This window comes from Phaethon aethereus (assembly GCF_964289735.1).
Source record: "Phaethon aethereus genome assembly, chromosome: Z".
Taxonomy (NCBI): Eukaryota; Metazoa; Chordata; class Aves; order Phaethontiformes; family Phaethontidae; genus Phaethon; species Phaethon aethereus.
The window spans coordinates 14,595,504-14,614,699 of record NC_138577.1 but is presented as its reverse complement, the minus strand read 5'-3'; the positions used below and the strand labels follow the sequence as shown (position 1 = coordinate 14,614,699).

Genomic DNA, 19,196 nt, shown 5'->3' with positions numbered 1-19,196 from the left:
CTACCGGCATACTGAGAGCTGAAGTTAGGCCACTTATCAGTAAACGTGGCAGAACCCACGTCCTCGCAGGTACGCCGTTGCAGGGCGAGCAGGGTGCGTTGCACAGGTGGGAGCTCACAGGATGCAGGAAAACAAAACAGAAAGCTTCAGTGTCCTGCTTGTGTTAGAGAAAAAATGGTGTGCTGTCATCCCGGTGAGGTTTACTGAATTTTGTAGAAGCTAGACATCGTGACATAGGCTTCCTCATCGTTTGGTGACCTCATTTCACTGGTAGACGGCATCTGGGACGCAGCATCGCCATTTAGGGGCTCTGGTCCGGGCTGGCCAGAGGGGTCCGGGGGACGAGCAAAGGAAAGGTTGAAACCGTCGCCACACAGCGGCACCCCGTTGCTGTGGCACACCTCGTACGTGCTGGAGCCGCAGCTGTCCTCGGTGACAGCGAACTGACCGGTGCCCAGGAGCCTGTGCAGGGCTTCAGCCGGCCAGAGTCCTCCGTAAGGCACCGGCGGGTTTAGGTTGCTTTTGTCTGTCATCGCAGGGATCATCTTCAGGTCTGACCTGCTCCCAAATTTTTCTGGAAGGTTTGTCTCTGGAGCAGCTGAAGGCTGCAGAAAGTTTTCCAGTTCAGCTTTTGCTCGAATGCCATCCACTTTGTGGATATGAACGTAGCCAAAACTCTCTGCATTAAAGCTTATATCAAAATTCTGTGTGGCAAAGGGAACAGCACAGTCAGTTAACAGTGGGTATTAGCATAAGAGAAAAGGGACTTTGACAATTCATTTGATTTTAGAAGGGTGTTTATTATTTCTTTAACTCTGAAAGTAACCCTGAGCAGGCTGAACAACAGGTTAGCAGAGAATAAACCATCACGTGGCTTAAAATCCTTTCCATATTGATCTGTGTCTACCCAGTGGCCTCCTGCAGGCAACGCCACTGAAGAGCCTTTTATGCTCCGCACAATGTGATGGGAACTGCTGTTTCAGAGACTTTTCTGAGCCATTTCTGAGCCATTTATTGCATGCCTGCTATTTCAACGGGAATGAGTGCATTGACCCAGGCAGTTCCTTTCAGTTTTACCTTCCTAATTTAGCAGTGAGGGAAGTAAAAATTTGCCACGACTTCCTGAAACACATTAGGAATCCCTGCACTGGGGAGCATGTGGGGTGAGAAAGTTGCCTGAGACCTCTTATTGAATTAAGAACATGCTAATAATGTACCAACTGGAGAGAACAGCACTGATGAGTTTCTTAGGGAAAAAATGCACTAGACACATAGTTTTAAGGCAACGGGTTAATCCTACACTTTACGGTTTGTAACATTTGTCCATCTGGCTTTTATCTGGCAAAGCGCTTCATGTACTGCATGGTGTATGAGCAATTCTACTGGCAGTGTAAGGCTACACGGGCATCACCAGGGATGTTTCCAGAGGGTCACCATCCAGCCCCATGATCAGAGTTTCAGAGAAACACCAAAGCGTCTCAACTGGAAAGGACCTCTAGAATCCTATCGGTCCAACCTTACTCCAGAAGCAGGATCTGGATTGGCTTATCCAGAGCCCTGTCAAGCCAAGCCTTGAACATTTCCAGTGAAGGAGAACCTAACTCTTCCCTGGGTAACCTACACAATGTTTAATTGTTCTCATGGAGAAAGATTTTTTTCTTATATCCAGGTGAAGTTTGCCCTGAAGCAACACGGGCATGTTGTGTCTGGTCCTGTCACTATGCAGCCTCGTGGCAAGAGCACCTCCACTATCTCTCTATCTACACTTTAGGTATTGGAAGGTTGTGATTAGTAGTCCCCACCCCAAGCTTCCACTTTTCTATAAACAAACTCAATTCCTTCAACCTTTTTTGTATATCAAGTTTTCCAGTCCTCTGTAGTTATTTTGCTCAAGTCAAAGCTCAGGCACTAGCTGAATTGTCTGTTACTTCCATATCACAGAATCACAGAATGGTAGGGGTTGGAAGGGACCTCTGAAGATCATCTGGTCCAACCCCCCTGCTAAGGCAGCGTCACCTAGCACAGGTTGCACAGGAACATGTCCAGTTGGGTTTTGAACGTCTGCAGGGAAGGAGACTCCACAACCTCTCTGAGCAGCCTGTTCCAGTGCTCCGTCACCCTCACAGTAAAGAAGTTTTTCCTCATGTCAAGCTGGAACTTCCTGTGCTGCAGTTTATGCCCATTGCCCCGTGTCCTATCATTGGGCAATCCTTGACTAATATCTGCCTGTGCAAATGTGGGCTGTCTTCAGTGAAATTTAGAAGTAATTTCTGAAATATGTCCCAGTTCACAGCAAATGCATGTATTGTCTCTCATGAATGTTGGTTTTGTTCTCAATAGTCTCTACTCAGGTGAAAACAACAATGGAAGTACCTACATTTTTTGGCTTCTTGCATAGTTGCTCCAGCGTTTTTTTATGATCAGGAAAGTTTGGCCACACAGCAGGCTTGATCCTGAAAGAGCAACAGTAGACACAAAGGGACTCAACAGAAGCAAAAGAGGAACATGTTGAGATATCAGAGGTTCATATTGCATCATTTGTATTCATTCTTACAAAGCTTTAGGGCTGGCTTGCATTACCCACAGAAGTCTCAGAATAAAACAAAGACAGGAGGAGAAAAGTTATAAAGGTCACCAAATAGTCATTTGTTCTTTTGAGTGTATGAGTTGTCACAGTTAAAGGAAGACACTTCACCAAGTACTGGAAAAGCAGCAAATTATGCTGGCAAAGAGCTTATTTGCATCTCTCTGTGTTAGCGGGGTTTTGCATGGTGAAACCAATTTCTGCAAGTGAAAAAAGATGCTGTGGTTAAAGTGCAAATTTGGTGATATTTGTCTCTGCATGTTTATGCTCAAGTCAAAGAACTGCGTATTGGCCCACTCCTTGGCCAGATATCTGTATTGTAGCCTTGTGCCATGGGTCTCATTTTTGCTGCCTTGATTAGCAAAGTTCTCGTGTTGTGCTGCTGGAAACTCTCAGCTATGATGCATCTAGAGGATATTGCCCAACTAACATTAAATGTTGCAGTGATATAAATATAGCTATAGATTTATGTGAATGTATATTTCATTTTGTATATGTGTCTGTATATGTGGGTATATAAACACACCCGTATAAAACCCTCCTCTTTTTAAAAAGCAAATCTCTGGGTTTGAAAAGTCTTACCACCTAAAAACCTGTTTTTCAGCAGTTTTACACAGGCAGAATGTCTACCAAAGTTAGAGAACTGGAGGTGCTCAGCAACAGTAAAAAGCAAGAGCTAGAAATCTCAAACCACACCTCTATACTTGCAAATAAAACAGCACCCGGGAGCATTACCTGGCAGATAACTCCAGTGTCTAAAATGTTTAATTATTAAAATTGTTCTTGGCATGATTCAACTAGGGCCAACTAGCACATTCCCAGGAAATCCCTGTGTATAATTCAGGAGTTAGCACAGCCCAAGTGTTGTCCCTAAAAAGCAGCTGCCATGCAGCCATCTCTCTGGATGTCAGCGGAGCTAGATGTCACGGATGGGCTGCTCTGAACACCACTGAACAGCCCTGTGCATTCTGCCTTGTGAGGGGTTCATCTCCTATGGTTAAACTTGGGATTTTTTCACTTCAGATTCTCATTTCACCAGATTATCTACATATCTGCTCATTTTCTTAAATTGTTCAACTATCTATTCTATATAAGCATATAGAGCCACATACGTAAAAATATATTTACAGACAGCTATCTACTGCTTGTATAGCCAATATGTGAAAAACAATGACTAAAGCAGACAAAAGGCTGCCTGCGTAGTGAATGTATCTCCAGTCCCACTTCTGCCACCACTACTTTGGTGTGGGGTGTAGAGCCTGGTTTCACCACATGGCTGGCTGGATGTGGACCCAGCTGGGCTGGTGGCTGAAACCATCAAGCCCTTGCTGCAGAGAGCCCTGCCCTGATGCTCCCAGAAGTGCTGCAGAGCAAACACCCCGCTGACTCAGCCTATGAAAGGGAAAGAGGCAATGTCCCCAATATACCATTTCCGTACCCCTTAGGACTTTACTGAAACCTGCAGGTCACTTTATTTTCTGTATCTTCCTTGAGGCCTTTGAGTCGGATTTGCCTCCAGTGAGACACCAACTCTGTAAGTGTTTCATGGTGACTTCGGCTCCCCAAAGGTGCCGGTGTTTCGAGTCCAAGGCTGAAGTCTGCTCAAAGTGCCAATTCATCTTCTGCCTGCCAACGCGCCCGTGTGTATTGCCCTTTTCTACTCTTTGCCTGCCTTTGGCTTGCTGTAGAGGTCCGGACATGGAAAGAGTTCGTAAGTATAACAGGGAAAGCAATAAGACTGTCAGAACAGGATTGGCTTCTAACACTTTTTCTGATACAAAGAGACTTAAATTACCTGTTTTCCCAAAAAGTTACGATTAGGACAATCGTGACAATGGAGAGCATGAATCCCAGGATGGAGAGTATAACCATGACCACGCTGCTATCTAAAGAAAAACAAAGAACATCAGCCAATGCATGCAAACATCTCACTGTTAAGCCACTGTAACTGTAACGTCTCTTCAGACAATAAATTAGAATTAATTAAGTGCAGTCGTGCATTTGTCCTGCCTCCCTGCCTCAGCACTTGGCTAAGCTCCAGCTGGGTTCCCAGGTTGGATTAAAGCCGCTCAAAATCTGCTTTCGCCTCCAGCGCGTTGAAGCCACCACTCACCGCGTCCTTACGGCGGTACTGAAGGGACTTCAAACGCCTGCAATGCTGAGGTGCCCCCAGGAACTGCAGGGAGCCCAAGGACCAGAAGGATGTGTGATGATGAGACTTCGTCCCGCACCGTGTTCGTGACTGAGGTGCCACGTCCGCACGCGGACCCGTGGCCCTGCAATGGGTCGCGTTTCACCGCTCCTCGCGCCTTACCTGAAACGCTCAGCGCGAGCTGGCGCCGCTCCCTGCGCGCCGGCAGGCAGCCGGCGGGAGCGAGTCGGCCTTCAGCTCCCGCCGCACCCCCTCCTGCCCTCGCAGCAGCCCTTCGCCTGAGCTCGCCGCCCCTGAGTGGGATTCAGCTTCACGGGGAGGGTCGGCCCCGGGCCAGGGTGATACGGCCGCTTTCTGCGCCTCGCCCCTGGGGCGCCCGGTGCCTCTGCGGGGGGACCCTGCCATGGCCGTGGGCTCTTCCCCCTCCGTGCTCTCAGCACGGCTGCTGCCAGGCTGGCCGGGGAGCGGGGAACACCTAGCTCTGCTCTGCTCAGGTGGACCAAAGCGGTTTCTGCTCTTACAGCTCTCTGTGGAGTGCTGCTCCCTTGCAGTCCTGAAGCTCTTGGAAGTGCTCCATTCGCTCCACATGCCCTTAAAATAATCTCCATTGGGCTCCGAACGTATTTTCACCTCATATGATGCATCGTTTTCAAGGTTTTTCCCCAGCAATTTTACCTGAAGGTATGGCGACTGTATTGTCTAAACACACACGCAAAAAAATCCAATTATTCTTCTGGAAGACACAGGAAAAGTATCTTTGAGTTTCAGCAAAATGTGCGAGATCAGGTGCATCCCTGCAGAACCGTGCTGTTTGCTCAGTGCCTTCGGTTATTACACAGGCGGTCACCATGCCATCAGTCTGGTTCGACAGCAAGGCAGTCCAGACCGTACCGAGAAGGAGACTAATGCTGGGTAAAAGCTCTTTGGAAAACAGTTGAAGTTATTAACTGTGCTTCGCTACTGCTGACACTGCAGTGGGAAATATATGCTTCCTTGGGAAGTCTCAGAAGAGAGAGGGGGGAAAATGCATTTGTGAGGACTAAAAAGACAGCTTCTGAAAGAGCATCTTCAGGAAAGAAGCTGAAATCCCACAGTGCAGCTCCGGTGCTCTTCATTTCAGTGTATCTGGTTGCCTGAATCCTTTTCTTTTGCTCCCTCTGTAAAAACCAGCCAAAGTCCACACTTTCAAACACGCCCCATCTGGACTAGTATCTGCACGGCCGCCCTTGTGAGCGGGGACACGGAGGTCCCGGCAGCCGGGCAGCCCAAACCAGACACAGTGCACAGGCAGCCGCAGCCCCAAACACAGTCTGAGCGTGTGAGAGCTGCGGGGCTGCACCCGCAGCCTGGAGAGGCTCCGTGAAAAAGGACATGAAGAAACTGTTGCTAACTAAGAAAAGGGTCCAATGGTTTAACGACTGATGAGCACCGAAAATCAGAGCAAAACCAGCACAAAGAGCAAGCCACGCAAACACTTAGGGTGGCTGTTACATTATGTCCTCCCTTTCCACTGCAAAGCCCACATGAATGACGCTTCATTAGCCCAGAGAAGTGCCTAACAGACATGGGTGCTGTCAGTCTAGAATTGTACTAATGAAATTTCCAAATGCCAAATATTGCACCTTTCCAAGTTTTCAGCTGGAGAATTGTAGAAATGTGGATTTGAGGGTTTTTACATGACACTGGTATTTCTGATAACGTTTAATTTTGGAAATTCATGTGAGCTTACCAATACATCATCACTTACCTTCCAAGTACCTTCTTCATGCCGATAGGCTATTTGGTGTATTAATTTGTCTTTTAAGTATTTCTTCCATGAGTGTGGTGTACTGTAATGGATAAGATACTCATTTGCCTCCTTTTGGTATGTGATATTTATATCGAATGGTACTTCAGGCTTAACTGCAAATGATAACAAACCAGGATGTAACAGGAATAGAAGTTACTACAAAATAAACAGGTTTTGAAAAGCAAAAAAAGAGTCCACTTCAAGTTACAGCCCCTGCAGGGTGACCTATCCTGCGCAAAGGCTGGCCTGAGCTGGGCCAGCCTCATGCTGAGCATCAGGTTGTCCTTACACCTTGGACCTATGAGGGGCTTGGTTTTGACCTGCTGGAGCAGCAGTGTGACCAGTCAGGGATGGTACTTCCTAGGGATGTGACATTTAGTCTTGGAAAACAATTCCTGAGCATGCCCACCCCTGCGGTAGCACTGCTTGAAGACCTGGAATTCGCTTCTTCTAAGCAGTGCTCTGAGACGGAGACCCCATGGCAAAACCCATCACTGTTCTGGGAGGAAGGCACTGGGTAGCAAACTGGGTATGGGCACAACTGCTGGTGGCTGTCAGGGCGGTGGGACAGAGGACCGGACAAAGTATGACAGTGCTAGACATAGCAGAGGGGGCTATGGCTCCAGACCCTTGCTATGAACCCACACCTGCCCCGGTCTGCAGGAGACTGTGTCAAATGACCATCCATGCAAGTACATCAAGGCCAAAAATGAAGCCCTCAGGACTCTCCCCAGGCTCTGCCGGAGCTGAATGTGCCTGAGGTCTGCAGGGCCCTGTGTCTGTGCTACTGATGCTTACTGAATGTGCCATGTAAAGTGCATCAGCTCTCCCACAGAAACAGAGACCCCACACCTCTCTCCTCTCAGGAAAATGCATATAGCCAGAAACTACGCCCGCTCCTTCTGCAGCCCCCAAATACTTAATCTTTCCATGCAGAGCTCTCAGTTTACTAGAGGAGAGAACACCAGAGATGGTCCAGGCTGGCCCATAAACTGAAAGGTAATGTAAGATTATTATAAAACCATTGGACTGAGGCAGAAGTGTTTCAGGGATGTCGCAGTGCCTGTTGCCAAAAGAAGGCAAAGCAATGTGGCATCAGAGCAGAACAGAGCCCTATGTGGGCTTCTCTGCAGCCCTCGAACAAGAACAGCTCCCAAGAGAGTAAGTCCTAAGGAGCCCCTCTTCCCCCAGGTTCCCTATTTCTTGGCTCAGGGAGGTCCCCAACGTGGCTTTGATGAGCCCATTCATGGGTTCTCGATGTCCCTTCTGCACTGCAGGGTGCCTGAGCACCTCATTCAGACAACAGGTTCCACCAAGAAGCAAGATGTGAAAAAGTGAGATCTTGCAACCTTGTGGTCCCTGTGCTACCGAGCTCACACTAGACTTGGGGTGGTCAGTCCTGAAACTGACCATTCCCTGGTAAGAGGTGCACAAAATGTCCCTGCTCAAGAGGTTCAAGCAGAGTTCATCCGTGCTCGGGAGCAGCACCTTCCTCCATGTGCGTGATTTGGTCTATGTCCAGGTCTGGGCAGAGTGATACAAAAAGCCAGACTTCAGCTGCACATTTGGAATGGAGGTTAATCATGTTTGGCTGTGAAGCAAGGGGAACACCCCAATCCAGGCTACATGCCCTGCTAGGACACTATATTATACTGCCTCTATGTCATCCAGATTGACGCTTAGGCTATGTGCTGGACTTTTGTTTTTTCCCCCAGTAACCCCTATAGCTTAAAAATGTCCAAAATGTTAAGTGTCTTACCAATGTCAGTTACAACCAGACTCCTGCAGACTCTTCTCTTTATCTCAGAGTCCATGCAAATGTCTTTATTTGAAAGTATATCAGTGAATTGTAAGAAATATGCATCTTCCTGTTTCTCCATATTGAAGCACATGTAATTGCTGTCTTCCTTGGTACTGTTGACCAAAGTGACACAACGTTAATTTCTTCTCAGTCCTATGATAACATAGTAAGGGACAAATCCCAGTTGCTCGTTTTACATTACATTAACTGGTGAGACTCCATGTGAAATAAGAAAAAATGCCCTGAAAATAAGGAGTTTAAAAGATTGATAGTGTTTTACCTTGTGGTCTTTGAGCACAATAATCAATGATGTGAATCACGTAAGAGTCCTGGAGCTCTCCAAGAAAAAAAATGCAATGATTACATTGAAGATGTATGTGTTAAAAATCTTTGTATCTTTAAAAATTATCTTACTGCTGCCATTTTTAAATATAGGGCAATAGGTTTGGATGCTCACTGAAGATAAAGAGAAATTTCTTGTTGACTGAAGCGGTAGCAAATACAGGGTCAACAGTCAGCCAGGCCATGAAGGAGTTGTATGGCACAGTTTCAGAAGTGGGAATATATCTGTGTGTTCCTCCATCTGTGCAACTCCCATGTTTGAGGACTGTCATAAAATTTCAGTCAAAATCCAGAATAAATCCCATGAAAACAGAAAAATTCTAATAAGCTAGGTGGAAAAAAATTAAGTCATGATTTGAATAGCAAAATAAAAAAAAATTCCACTCCTTTTACTGGTTGCGACAGAGCTTTCAGTTTCAGGAAAAACAGGCAAAGGGAAAAGCAAAAGTATGTTAAAGAAACAAAATCTGAGCTTCTTCAGCTAGGTCCATCAGTTAAAAAAAAGGTGGAAAAGAGTTTCAAGGCCTCAATGAGAAGTGGAGATGACTGATGTATTTGGGAACTCTTGGGTTTTTGTATGAGTATACAAAAATATAGTACAATAAAATACAAGAGTATTCTATTGTGTTTTTTGCATGTCTGGGTGTGCGAAGACAATTGTTTAATTTTTGTCTTGACCTAGATAAAAGCATTTTCCCTGCAGTGGAAAATCAGTCTCCTTGCCAAAAAATTTTCTGTGGAAAGGATCTGCCTCTCCAAAAACATTTTTACTTTTCACTTGATAAGGAGTAAGTTTGGGTTTTTTAAATATCATTTAATTTAAAGGAAGAATGCTTTCAGTTCATGCTGGGCTACATCTGTCATTGCAAGTGTTCCAGAGCAACAGAGGCAAGATCAGGACTATTGGAGATGTTACAATGCTCTTTACAGACCTCTCCAGCTGATTTTTTTTCTTATTAGGGAGTTATGTTCTGTTTCAGAAAACTCTTCTTCTTTGCTAAATATAGTATTCAAACTTGGTAAAACACTCTGAAACAGAATTTTGTCTAGCTTTGCTGCGCCTGTTTCCCAGCATATGGCAACGTAACTCACTGGTGCTTAACATTTAGCTTCCCAGAAAGTTCACCAAAGGATGGACTGACAGCACTTACCACAGGGCCAGGGTATAGTTAGTGTTGTGAGGAGGCATCTCGGTAAAATTGCAGGTCAGGCTGCTATAGGAATCCTTAAATTCCAGCTGGCTGAAGCAGTTGATGTCAAAATTATCTGGTTCATCATCTCCAAAAGTCCCTAAAGAGAGATTTGCAGGATGTTACTGAAGCAAACCCGTGAGTGTATTCAATTTACAACTCCATTGCCTAGGAGGTTGTTTCTTTGCGTGGTTGCCTGAAAGGAAGAGGACCAACCCACCTCTTCTGTAAGACGCAAAAAAAGATTGTTCAAAATTAAATTAAAAGCCACTTGCCCCTTTCAAGGTTGCTCTCCCTGCACGCCAGTGAGGTCCACCCACTTACCGTGCATGAAGGTACACTGCATCATCAGTCTGTGAACTATGAAAAGACATAGTTGGTGAAAACACAGATGGTTTGGTCAGATGAGACACCTGTCTGTTCATTTCTATTAATCATGGGTAAAGAGGGGCCCTGATGTCAACCTGGGAACTTATGTGCAGAAGTCCCACTGTCAAGTACAAAACAGAGAATATATATTGTCCGCTCTGCAGTTTAATTCCTCCAAAGTTTGAGCCAGGGAGAGGAGAATTCTCTTTTTAAAAATTAAAGATAAACTTTATACTGAGATAAAAGTAGGACCTACTCCACCTGGAAATCATCTCAGAACTTTCTCAAACAGGTTTTCCTATGAGGAACCACAAAATGTTTCTACCCTTGGGCATGTGAAAGGGAGCAAGACATATTCATGGTGCCTGTTGAAAAGCACAATATTCAAGTCAAGGACCAAAACACTCTTGAAAATAAATGAAACAGAAATGCGCATTGGGAGATATACCCTGCCTGGTTACTGCCAGCGGTGTCTGAGGCTGATGCCTGAGGCTAACGTCTGCTCAAGAGCAAGGGCTAGTTTCAACAGGAGGTATTTGTATGGGAATTTCAGCTCAGGAAAGCCTGAAAGTGCATCAGACACCTTGCACCTCCGAAGTGGCAGACCCACAGCTGAGGATGCATGCTCAGCACTTGTCATTGCTACACCTGCACCAGGACCATCCATGTTGCAGACAGCTGAGAGCACCTGAGCAGCGTCCTCCTGCCCCTGCTCTGCCCCTGCCCATGCGGTGAAGGTCTGGTCTGTCACCATGCTCCTGAGAAGACTGGAAAATTATATGGGTGGTTTTAGGAAAACAGAATTATTTTGGTGTCATGAGGCAATTAAGCCCCATTTTGATTGTGCTGCAAAGTTTTCTGAAATGTCACAAATTTGGGCTCAGGAGGAAAAGCTTAGACTTTCTGCCAGAACACATGGCTTCCTGCAAATTTGCTTTGATGACTAATAAAACAATCACGATTTGACTCAGAGCATATGTCTCAAGTCCTACACTTGGCAGGTATGAGGTCAGTGAAGCAAAACCTGATACTTCTGAGAGGAGTCCTCTCTGGTGGAAACTGCCTCATTTCTCATGGGTGAAATCTCACCCACCCTAGCCGAGCAAACAAGGAAAGTGTTACTGCCATGACCCCTTGAGTGGATCCTCAGGGCAGGAATGCCTCTGTCTCCTTTTAGGAGTGGTTAAGGGTAGCTGTGATGATACAAAACCCTCTTCCCCATGTCCAGGGACTATTCCCAATCCCCTGCTTTGTCCTCTCCTACCCTCTCCTCAGACGTGCCCTTGTCATGTGGGACACCTGCTGCAGCAAGAAAAAGACTTTGACTGCTCCAGGGATATCAGTGACACACTCATGAACAGTGTGAGGAAATGCCCATGGAAACATTTCCAATGGAAAACCCCTCCCAGAGAAAATGATGGTCATGTCTGCTCACACTCGGGTGAATCAGATCATGGACGTGTGACCAGCTACTTGGATACCATGATTCATAGTCCTGCCCGTGATGTCCTATGATCCCTGGCCAATGCTGCCAGCATACAGGGAGACCCAGACCTTGGCCGGCATGGGAGCACATCTGAAGATCCAAAATGGTCATGGTTTGACATCAGAAAGAAAGCAGGGGAGAGTTTTTTTGATTGCTTTAAAATGTAAGTAAAGAGCGTCACCCCAAAGGGTCACTATCAGCAGTGCTTCCTCCTGACCTCGGAGCTGAGGTGCATCTGGAGTCAGGTTTTGAGTAAGAGAAGAAATTCAGAAGTCAGTCAGGAATGCAGAGAAAAATGCAAAAGCAGTGCGGGCAGAGGCTGGGAAGGGGGCTGCTGCCACCAGCACCCATGGAGGGCAGCAGGAGGGGCAGGAGCACCTGATGCTGCACTGACCCAGAACCCAGAGGCAGATCTATCCCCTGAGCTAAGATTTAGTGGCCATTTGCCACCATGAGCAACCAGTGCTAAGAAGCAATTACTGCTCTTCCCTTCTCACCGCAGCTCAGGTGGGGTCTGTCCCAAGGGGAGCGCAGCTCTCCCTGAAGGACAATGAAACCTGGCGTCTTCCACCAGCACTGCTGCTTCGAGGGGACAACCTGTGCGGCACGGACAGGGACGAAGCAAGTGCTGTACCGAGACTCCCTGTTCGACTGTCACAGCCAAGAGAGAGGCAGAGAGGTCAGTGCAGCTCTAGAACGAGCCCTGTGGCCATTTCACACAGGTGAGAGTCTTGACCAACACAGCCCGGAGCCACCTGGGCAGACATATGTATTCAGAAATGTATATTACATGAAGTCACATGTTTGTGGGTAAAATTGTGTGCATATAGGTATACGTATATTAAAAATTCAGGGGATAACAAGTAAGCTGAAATAATCTGTAAGAAAGCCATATTTTATATAGATAGTTGCACCCAAAGCTCGCATGCACAGATATGTCACATTTTATGCCTCTCTAAGACTTTACTTGCAATTACCAGGAGACTGGCTTATTTATACTTAGAGCTACCTCAGGACAACATTAAAACTTCTGAATTAGGATGACTGATCTTCCTTTATACAAGCAAAAGAGACTGCTCAGTGCTCTCTGTATATGCAAACTGCATACATAAACACACAAAACCGATAATCGTCATATTAATAAATGGCATATCAGAAAAAATCTTTCACCTGTCTGCTACTGCTTTGCTGAAAAGTGACAGAAATTTTAAATCCTTCTCTATCAGCCTGACTGCAAAAGGAAAAGACAGAAAAAGCTTTTGTCTTGCAGTTCAAACAGCCATTTAATGTTTAACCCGTGTAGTGCACCTTTGGTGCCGCACTGGAAGGAAAACTGACTTTACCTCTTTGACTCTGAACTTTCATGTTGTGATTACGTCGTTCCTTATTCATGGAAATAACACCCTAACCATAGAACAGATGATAATTAAACCTCATGAACGGTGTTAAGCAATCCATTTGAAATGCTTTTTCTGGTGTGGTTCCTCCATGGGCTGACGGTAATTTTTTTGGTTTTGACATAAATATGCATGTAGCCTCAGTTACACTTCTTCCCTAAACCTCTGAACCACCACGCTGCATAAATGCTTTTGATGACTCCAACATGACTTACGCTGCTAAGGACTCTACACAATTACAAGATTAAGTTTACAAGATTATATTTTTTCCATTGAGAAGCCCAGACCAGGCAGAGCCCTGAGGCTGGCTCTGCTGAATCAAAGCAGGGCTTGAGATGGGGCGATTCTAGTGGGAGAAAAACTTCTCTCGTAGCTACAGCCGTGGCAGGTCCTTCACAGAAATGGTTGTCTCTTGGGCCTGGACAACACCCAGCAGGATGGTTCAAATCACAGCAGGAATCTCATGAGCCTTTACAAAGAGAGGAGTGTTAGCCGAGGCTATGAACATGCTTCAGCTTTAAGCTCTGAAGCCACCGGTACCAACAACAGTGCGTGAAACCAGAGGCACTGCTAAGCTCCTGCAGGATCAGTGACCAAATTTCCAAAGTCAGACTAACATGAAATCTCTCATGCTGATCTGATCCAGACAGAACTCGTTTTAACCACAAGAATTTCGATGTGGGTTGGACAAACCGTACAGTCTGAGTAGGAGGACCACTGAAACCAGCCATCCTGCCCATGAGACCCTGCTGCCCCTGCCCAAGCCCTCCTGCGCCTCCATGGCTGCCCTTCTTAGCCCTGCTTGCAGCTCTCTTAAGGGATCTCCACCACCTCTACCAGGCTGGGAGACAGCACCTGCGAGGCAGTCTGCCACCAGGAAAGATGAAGGCAAGTGCTGCAATGAGCTTTTCCCTCCTCTGCCGATAAGAAGGGGTGAGCTCATGCCTGTGTCAAGTGGTGGCACTTTGCCAGGAGACAGGGCAAGTTGGAAGGGTGAAGAGTGAAAGCCAAACATCCATCATGGGTGGTTTTACCCTGGATTGTTTAATTTGTTGGCCAAGCCTACAAGACTCATAAAGATGTCATAAAAGCTGCTAATTGCTCAGTAGGGATTTTCTGAATCTGTTTGTCTTTAATCCTAAACAAACTGGTTTACTGGAAGTTAGTGGCAATACAAGGGAAAGGCCAGTCACATCTGCTTTCAGGAAGCCCTGAAGATTTCAGTGACACCAGTGATAAATCACTAACATTGACCATTCACCACCATAACTGCTTGCCAAAGCTGGCTCTGAACAGCTGCAGATTGTATAAATAAAAGGCACATAGGAAAAAAAAAGGTAGTTAGATGCAGTTCTTAGCCACCCCTCATTTTCTTCTAACTAAAAAAATTACCATGCATATCCTATGTATGTATGTATTGTTTATAGATACAAAGTGTTATAATACATGACGCAGGAGAAAATGAGATTCCCAACCTGCGAGACAGCCATTATCTTCCTACAAATCTTCCTCTTTTGTTCCCAAACAATGGAGTCCTAAAACTACCATTACCTGAGCAACTGCCCATGTCCTTCAGACACGGTGCAAGAAGCTCTGTCACTGCTGTTTGTTTACTATTAGACAAGTAAGAGTTTAACTGATCTGGGACTGAACCTGCAAATCCAATTTTTCAGCTCCTTTTTGAGAAAAGGGACAGCAGACTGAAACAGTGGTTTTATTGCTGTTCCCCGTGTTTTGATTTTTTTACTTTGATGCTGATTGATAAATAATTTTCACTTCTCTAAATGAGATGATGAAATCTGCAATAAACCTAAATTTAAACTGTTGAATTCATTTATAATTATTTGCTAAGGGATGAATGCTCTTAGTGGTGGGCTGTAAGAGCCCCCTGGCTGAGTTACTGCTCCAGTCATACTACGAGAGAGACTGGGACTATCCCCCAGATACACCTGATGCAATTGCTTAAAGAAAAAGAGAAAAAGTTTGGCTTTTGAAGTGGAACGGTTTGGGCCAAGTTTGAGGTTCATTGAAACATTTTCTTTGGAGGAAACTGCCAAAAGCAAGAGAAGCCAGAACCTCACCCCTCTTTGACGGCAGCTCAGAGTGACCATGGACTGCAGAAGACTAAAGTCGTTCCCTGCTCCCAGGCATAACTCCTGACATGAATACTAGGTACAAAAAGAAGGGCTTAACAGGTCTGATCTTGCATTCCCTCTGCATACAGCTATGGTCTCCCTCATTTCATACAAATTGGGATGTTACAAGGAAAGCACACTTGGGAATTAAATTAAATAGGTACCCTCCAGCTCCATATCCACCTCAGGTACCAGCACTAAAAGAAAGAGACTGGAGGCTAAAACACTAACACATTTAACCCAGCAGTTGCATTTTGAAGCTCTTAACTCAGGTTTTTCAAGATCATACACAAGTGGAAAGATGAAGATGAAATGACTCACCATCACCATCTGCTGAGGTGCAACCACTTTCCCCAAAAGTGGTGTGAAGAAACAAGATGAAAATGCTCAACACTGTACTTGTCTGTGTCATCCTGAGCATGCTGCATGTGTGCAGTACGTGTGTGTGCAAAACCTGCGCTCGCTTACTTTATACTAGGCGCAGAACAAACCCATTGCCTGATAAAGAGACCGCAGGCAAGGGGAAATGTAAACATGCCGACAAGGATGACTAGTGGTGGAGAGCAGGAAGCCAGCGTGAAGATATTTGCAGAGCTTTTACTTTGAAACATGCTTCCCACTTCAAAACTAAGGACCTTCTGGAACAGGCTCATTGACTCTTTGGGCTGAATCTGGTCAAGTCCAGTGGGTCAGGAGCACATTTCTTGGACCTTGGTCCTGGCTTGGATAGGGGTTTTTTTGCTGCTCATTTCCCTGAGAACACAGTTTAGTCCTCTCATCCACTCTCCTCTCAATGGAGGTAAACAAGTCCAAGGGAGAGACCTCTTCCAGCTGTGAAACATGAAGTGTGATTGTTGTTACTCACTCCTTAAGTGTTGGCATCCAAAGCAGCGTGGCCAGCAGGTTGAGGGAGGGGATTCTGCCCCTCCAATCTGCTCTGGCGCAACCCCAACTCCCCACCTGGAGTCCTGTGTCCAGCTCTGGAACCCTCAGCACAGGAAAGACATGGACCTGTTGGAGCGGGTCCAGAGGAGGCCACAACAATGCTCAGAGGGATGGAACAGCTCTGCTGTGAGGACAGGCTGAGAGAGTTGGGGTTGTTCAGCCTGGAGAAGAGAAGGCTCCAGGGACACCTTACTGCAGCCTGCCAGTACTTAAAGGGGATTTAGAAGAAAGATGGTGAGAGACTTTTTACCAGGGCCTGTAGTGGTAGGACAAGGGGCAGCAGTTTTAAAGAGAAAGAGGATAAATTTAGATTGGACATAGGGAAGAAATTTTTTATGATCGGGGCTGATGAGGCACTGGAACAGGTTGCCCAGAGAAATTGTGTATACTGCATCACTGGAAGTGTTCCAGGACAGGCTGGACGGGGGGCTTTGAGCAACCTGACCTAGTGAAAGTTGTCCCTGCCCATGGCAGGGTGGTTGGACTAGACGATCTTCAAAGGTCTCTTTCAACCCAAACCATTCTTTGATTCTACAAAGTCCCACATAAGGCAATGCTTACCCAGAAAGCTGTGATTTAAAAGACTAATCCCACAAAACATAGCTCCTGAGAACAAAGTGGTACATCTCATTTTTCAGGCTTTGGACAAAGCAGAGGCAGAAAGCGGAAGATAAAGGGGTGTTAAATGTTTCCTTCACACACTTTCTGTGGCTGTATACACCAACGCACACTAGAGCGTAGTGCAGGGCCATGTACATAGCTGACTGATGTGGCTAACTACAAGTGAGCTGAAGACCTGAAAGAGAAGAGCAAGCTCTGGCTCAACGCTAGCTGTATCAAAAATCTTTATGTCGGAGGCGTAAAGGAAGCCAAGGGCAAAATTGGTAACAATGCCCCAGCAAACAGAAAAATTATGACACTATAATAAGGAGATTCAATATGGAAGCCACAGCAAATTTTTCCTTTGCAAGGAAATAATTTAAGCCACTCACAAAAATTATGAAAGCTTAGCCCTCGTGCCCAGAGAAGTGTCCTTCTTGCTAGGACATCAAAGACTGTCCTCCAGTGTCACTTGCTGCCCTGAACAAGGGGCAATGGGTAGCCAAGGGGGTGTTTCTGGACTCCCCTGCTCTGTTTTAATGGGAAGAAATAGCTTCCTTTCCAGGAGATCTCAGTGAGGGTGCCTGGAAGATGGACATTTCCCATACCTGTGTCAAGTCCCTCCTTGTGGTGGGACCCTGAGGATTCCCACCAAAACGTTCCCTGAAGGTGCACTAAGCCTAGGTAGATACAGAGAAACGGGTTTGGATTCATTGGTCAATATGTACATATTTACAGCGTATACTCCTGTGACAAAGCATTTCATGTTTCATTCCCATCTAGCCAGCGGAGAGCGTAATTCATCTCATCCTAACATAGACATTGAAAAGATTAAATTAAACCCCTAAATACATTCATTTCTCTCCATTGAATTAAAAACGAGCCCAAGGTAAGGTGTGGGGTAGATATCTGCTTGGAAGACCGCTACAACACCTCTCACTCACAAACAGGAGAGGGACCTGCCGGGCCACAGCGGCCATCCATACAAAGCAGGGCAGGAGCTGGACATGGCGCTGGGGTCAAGAAGCCACTGAAGATGGCAGCACCATGGCCTGACCAACGCTCACTCAAAAGCTTGACTTCATTTCCAGAATTATTTGGTTCACTGCTCCATTCACATGATACTCCTTCAAGAAATACACTCTTTCAGAGGTCTGAGACAGCTGGTGGGGCTTTAGAAGTACTTAGTCTTCATCTCTCGCTCCCAAGGTTCCTATGCTTGACCCAGTCTTATTGAAGCCAAACTTGAATCAATGAGACTGTGTCCCAGTGGTTTCACATCCCTAAGGCCTACCCCTGTCTTGCTTTAGAAAAGTTTATTTAAGGATTTCAGCACCTGCATTAATAATATTCAATATCATATTATTCTAGAAGCCCTCAGGCTAATTTCTACCTCATTTTCAGACAGAAATATCAATAAAATGTGCAAACTGATCACTATCCAGGTATGACACCTTTTCACATTAAATTTGTCTTGTTTATAATTGAGTGGGATATCACTTTGATCTTTTTTTTTCTTTTTTCCTGTTTCAGCTGGAGCAAACTAAAAGAAAAAGACTTTTCAGACATAATATTTTTGGTTGAACCTGAACAATCTTATTATCAGAGCTGTGCTGCTCAGGGGATTTCCATGTTGTCATAGCTGCATTTTGTCTGGGTGGGGAAATGAGGGACCACAATGAAAAGAAAAAAAACTAGCATAGAGAAAAACCCTGAACCAAAAGTACATTTTGTTTTACTTCTGGTCTCTGCATCAAAAGTTGTTTGAATTCTAAGAGATATTTCAGTCCGTCAGTCTCACCTTGTGGCCTTCCTCTGATGCCCTGGAGATAGGAAATCAAATTTATGAAAGTCTAAATCTTACAGCAGCTGAAGTGTTAGTACCTAGAAGAGACTGAAAGGATAACTGGATTACTTTTCATTTGCAATAAACTTACACTGCTTCTGCCTTCTAATTCAGGGTTCCACAAAAAAACCCACAACACAACGGTTTAAACAGATAAGACTTTTGATAATCCAGCAAAAATTTATCTGTGCTTCATTGGTCTGCCAGCCCTCTTTGGGTCCCAACATTCTCCTGTGGAGCTTCTGAGTCACCCTAGACCCTCCTACATTTTCAGTCATCAACAAAATCCAGGTCACAGCCCATATGACTGGGGTAATCATTTTTTTCTGTGCCCTGTGTTTCACAAGTGTCTGCTGTCCATGCGGTGTATCAGCTCCTCAGCACTTCCACACCATCCAGTTGCTTCTTGGATTATCACTTGTGTTGCAGCTATTGAAAACTACTAACCAAGCAAGTAATCTACAAGTTCTCAATTCTGTTTGCTTTTTAGACTGCCCTTTCACATGGCTTTTGTTTTCCTGAGGACAGAAAATTCTGTTTTAGTTCTGTTTTGGCTCCAA

The 19,196-nt window shown here is 45.5% G+C and overlaps 1 protein-coding gene across 1 annotated transcript; it reads right to left on the bottom strand.

Annotated features, from left to right (window-relative positions):
• Positions 1-200: 200 nt before the first annotated feature.
• IL7R (interleukin 7 receptor) lies at positions 201-15,666 on the bottom strand (the record flags this gene model as incomplete). Its single annotated transcript, XM_082013453.1, has 8 exons — positions 201-704; positions 2,378-2,453; positions 4,380-4,470; positions 5,258-5,435; positions 6,484-6,638; positions 8,285-8,439; positions 9,820-9,958; positions 15,567-15,666. The coding sequence occupies 8 exons, from the start codon at positions 15,664-15,666 to the stop codon at positions 201-203; spliced, it is 1,398 nt and encodes a 465-aa protein (XP_081869579.1).
• Positions 15,667-19,196: the final 3,530 nt, after the last annotated feature.